Source organism: Mastomys coucha, unplaced genomic scaffold, assembly GCF_008632895.1.
Source record: "Mastomys coucha isolate ucsf_1 unplaced genomic scaffold, UCSF_Mcou_1 pScaffold8, whole genome shotgun sequence".
NCBI classification, from domain to species: Eukaryota; Metazoa; Chordata; class Mammalia; order Rodentia; family Muridae; genus Mastomys; species Mastomys coucha.
The window spans coordinates 72779227-72783442 of NW_022196914.1; the positions used below are offsets into that span (position 1 = coordinate 72779227).

The following is a 4216-nucleotide window of genomic DNA, read 5'->3' on the forward strand; positions in this document are numbered from 1 at the left end:
AAAAAAACCCAAAAAACAAAAACAAAAAAAACACCCAAAACAAACACACATACAAAAAAACAATCAACAACAACAAAAATTTATATTCTCCAAAAGAGCAGAAAAAAATTTACCACCCCTTAATTTAAAGGGGACAAGTAATCATTGCCAGAGAGGGAGACAGACAGAAGGAGAGGGAGGGAGGGAGGGGGAGAAGAGAGAGAGAAAGAGAGAGAGAGAGAGAAAGAGAGAGAGAGAGAGAGAGAGAGAGAACTATGCTCAGCTTTGAAGACAATAAGTCTTGAAGATTTCAAAATTAAATAGTCAAAGAGCATGGGTTGGCCCATCAGACAGAGAAGTCAAGAGGTTCTAAAAGGTAGCAACCAAGGAAAATCCAGTGAAACTAGCGAGAGATGGTGATGCTCTCTATTCACCTAGCACAGTGGCACATGCCTGCTGTCCTAAGCTGAGGGAGAAGAACCACAGCTTTGAAGCCAGCCTATGCTACCTAGGAGTTCAAAGCCAGCTGGCAGGTACATGGCAAGATACAAAAACAAAAAACAAAACACTTAAGTTCTCCAAAAGAACAGAAAAATTTTCCCACCCCTTAATCTAAAGGAGACCAAGAATCATTGCCAGAAGCTAATCTGATGTGCCCCTCCTCCTGAGGTGCCCCCACTAACTAAACAATCAAATCATAAATGTGGAGACTTGGTTAATGTTATCCTCGAAGGTCAACCCCAGAGCCAGGAACTGCAGAGAGAAGGAATGTGAGAAACCCGTGATGAAAGGGATTCATCCCATAGCTCTGGGGGCCCACCCAGGTTGTAGCATGGGCTCTTTCTCTGTTTACCACCATTCCAATCTTCCCTGAACCTCACTTTCCTGGAAGCCATTTCTCTCCACTGGATCCACAAGGGAAAGCCTGTCTGAGCACAGAGGAGCCATTCAACTTGGGGCTAGCTGAGAGAGAACACAGGCCCTAGCTCAGCAGTTCTCAACCTGTGAGCCGAGACCCCTTTGGAATCTCATCTCAGGTATTTTACATTTATGATTCATAACAATAGCAAATTTACAGTTAGGAAGAGCAACAAAGTAATTTTATGGTTAGGGGTCACCACAGCATGAGGAACTTTATTAAAGGGTCACAGCATTAGGAAGGTTGAGAAGCACTGCCCTAGTTCATCTCTTGACTCTCCTCCCACTTCTGTACCCACTGTAGACCAAAGGGACCCTAGAGATTAAAAGTGTCCACTGGAGAGAGACACAGAGAGGAACCAGTCACCAACTCAGTCTCATTCCCACCCATAAAGCAACCAAGATGGAAAATATACTGAGAGGTGAGACAATTACAGAAATGGAAAGTGTCAGTTACCCCAATTCAATTATTTTTATAATGACTTCCTATCAGATAAAGGAATGAGTCTGGAATTCAGAAAGCATAAAAGAGACTCTCTGTTCACAGTCTTAGCCCATTCCTACAAATCTCTGCGCAAGGAATTCTCAGCCTGCTATAGCCATTAGAGCCTTTGCTCTACTGCTGTTATACATAGGGAGGTCACTCAGCAATGAGACAGGAATTAAGCTCCAACAGCAGCTTAGCTCTCCCAAAGACAGTGGAAAAGCTAGATTCAAACCCAGGCTTTGAAAGCCATTTCACATCGAAAGCAAATAAGGATGATCTCATCCCTATTCAAACTCTCCTTGCATTGTGTCTGTTATGAAGGCAGTATGAGTGGTCCAGCATTCTTTTCTTCTCTTGTTAGTTGTAATTTAATGCTTAGGATTTGAGACGTCATCTAAGCTGAGATGAGTGAAAACTGGAGGGAAGGACTGAAAAGATGGCTTTCATCAAGCACAGAGACCTGAGTGTGGATCCTAGGATGCATGGAAAATCATGGTGACTCAAATCTACAACCCAGCATTGGGGATGAGGAGCTAGGGACAAGGGAAACTCTGGGGATCCCTGACAAGGCTAGCCTGGACAATCAGTGAGCTCGGGGCTCAGTGAGAGACCCTGTCAAAAAAAATGATGAACAACAACTAAGGGAGACACCCGATATCCACCCCTGCCCTACATAAACACACATATACACAGAGAGGCACACACACACATGCACACAAGTATACACACACATATACACTCCATACATATACATACATACATACACACCACACACATACACACATACCACCCATGCACACACACATACACACACATGTACACATGATACATACTTATACACAGGCACATATACATACATACACACAAACACACACATGCACATGCATATACCACACATGTACACACACAGGCACATACACACATACCACACATGCACACACACACACACATTTACACATGTACACATACACATACCCCACACATACACACACATGTACAAATGCACATACATACATACCACACATACACATGTACCCATACACACACATACACATATACACACATACATATACATACCACACATACATCACATACACACACATATGCTCACACACATGCATGGACATAAGTATGTATATACATAGGAACACATGAACACATAGGACATACACAGAGAGAAGAAAAGTGGAATGGAGAATAAAACTAAACAGCTTTCTTTTTCAAACAATTCTTATAAACATCATTTGAGCCTCTTTGCCTGCATCACCTGAGTTCACTGACCAAACACTAGTGCCTTCTCAATGCTTTCCAAACAGAGCTGTTTACCAAATCGGCCTGAAAAGCTGCTTTTCAACTGTACCAACGAGGCAAGCTGCTTTTCAACTGTACCGACGAGGCTTCTTCAAGACCCACTCTACAGTCTAGCTGTTTGTGATTTTTAAAATCTCCCTGGTGCTTCAGAGATAGGGCCCAAGGCTCAAAATTTTAAGATTAATGTTTCTAGAAATACCACGTTTGTCTTTTGGACATATTCTGCATGCTTTAGGCACATTATCTCAATCAGTCCCCTCACTGAGCCGTGAGACCGGCACTTATTACCCACAAAAGACAGGAAGCTTAGGCAGAAAGACGGTAAGCAACTTGGCTCAGAGCACGGAGTTTGGCAGGACTGACATGAGAACCCAGACAATCTGGCTCCAGAGCCTGGCCCTCCAACCAGTGCCACCAACTGCCTCTATCTCATGGAGGGAACCTTGACCTCAGACAACCAAGTTCAGGGCAGTGAAACTGAACTTGAGAATCACTGACTGACTGTTGTTGCTCGCTAAATCCTGTCATCGCCTGCTCAGATGTCTCTGCTTTACCAGTGTGTGGAGGTGTAAATGCAAGCACTGCATGCGCTTATGCAAAAGGAATAAAAGCCAGGCAGCACATGACTCTGGCTACTATGTGGGTGACAGAGAGAGAGGCTAAAGGCTCGCCATCCTGCCTTGCCTCAGTCTCCAGAAGCCCTAAGACAGTGAGAAGCTAGAGAAGACAGGCATGGTCCTCTGTTTTCCCATGTTCCTTTTCTTGGATAGATGGGAAGAGCCTCGTTTAATTCAGAGGCCTCTAACTCCATCCCAGGAGTTGTGCTTTAATACCCACTCTAAGCACCCATGGCTGTCCACGCTGTTGATCCACTCTCTTCTTCCAAACAGACTCCTCATAGTCCTGCTACAGCAATCCAGCCTCGGTGAGATCAACCATCAGGACACGGAGGTGAGCCAGCTGTCCCCAGCCACATTCTGCATGTGAGGACAGAAGACATCCTTTGCCACCCCTCTCAGTGGCAAGCCTCTCTGCTCCTACCTTCAGGCAGAGTTCTAGCATGTTGGGTGTGAGCAGGTTCTACCATGGAGAGGTTTTCTTGCATTGAGTTCTTAGGCATTAATTTTATGATTAAAATTTTGTTATTTCCCTCTGGGCGTTCTCTCTCCTGTCTTCTAGAATCCCCCTCTCCCTTCCCCCCCCCAACATAAATAACAAGCAATGGCTTCAGATGTGGTTTTTCTGAGTTAAAAGGACAGACAGAATAGCTCCAGGTCAGCATCACTAGTCCCTGTTAATCATGACTGTTGTTTTCCTGCACATTGCTAAGGCAGCCTTGCAGAAGGCTTCCAGGTCTTCCAGATCAGACCCTTCAGTGCTGCCCCGGAATAACTAAGGGGTTTCTTATAGTTATGTATTATAGCTATGTCAAGTTGTTCAAGGACAAGTGCTGATTTTCATCAACCAATAGATTTCTATTACAAGCATCCCAAATCCAACCAAAAGACCCTGGGCTCTTAG

The 4216-nt window shown here is 44.4% G+C and overlaps 1 protein-coding gene across 6 annotated transcripts in view; it reads left to right on the forward strand.

The window, feature by feature from the left end:
- The window catches only part of Ankrd55 (ankyrin repeat domain 55), a 111566-nt gene that overhangs the window by 56726 nt on the left and 50624 nt on the right, over positions 1 to 4216 (forward strand). For all 6 annotated transcript variants that reach the window (XM_031360208.1, XM_031360214.1, XM_031360210.1 and 3 more), the window contains one exon: positions 3586 to 3646. In XM_031360208.1, the coding sequence (XP_031216068.1) occupies positions 3586 to 3646 (61 nt within the window). The remainder of the gene's footprint in view (positions 1 to 3585; positions 3647 to 4216) is intronic.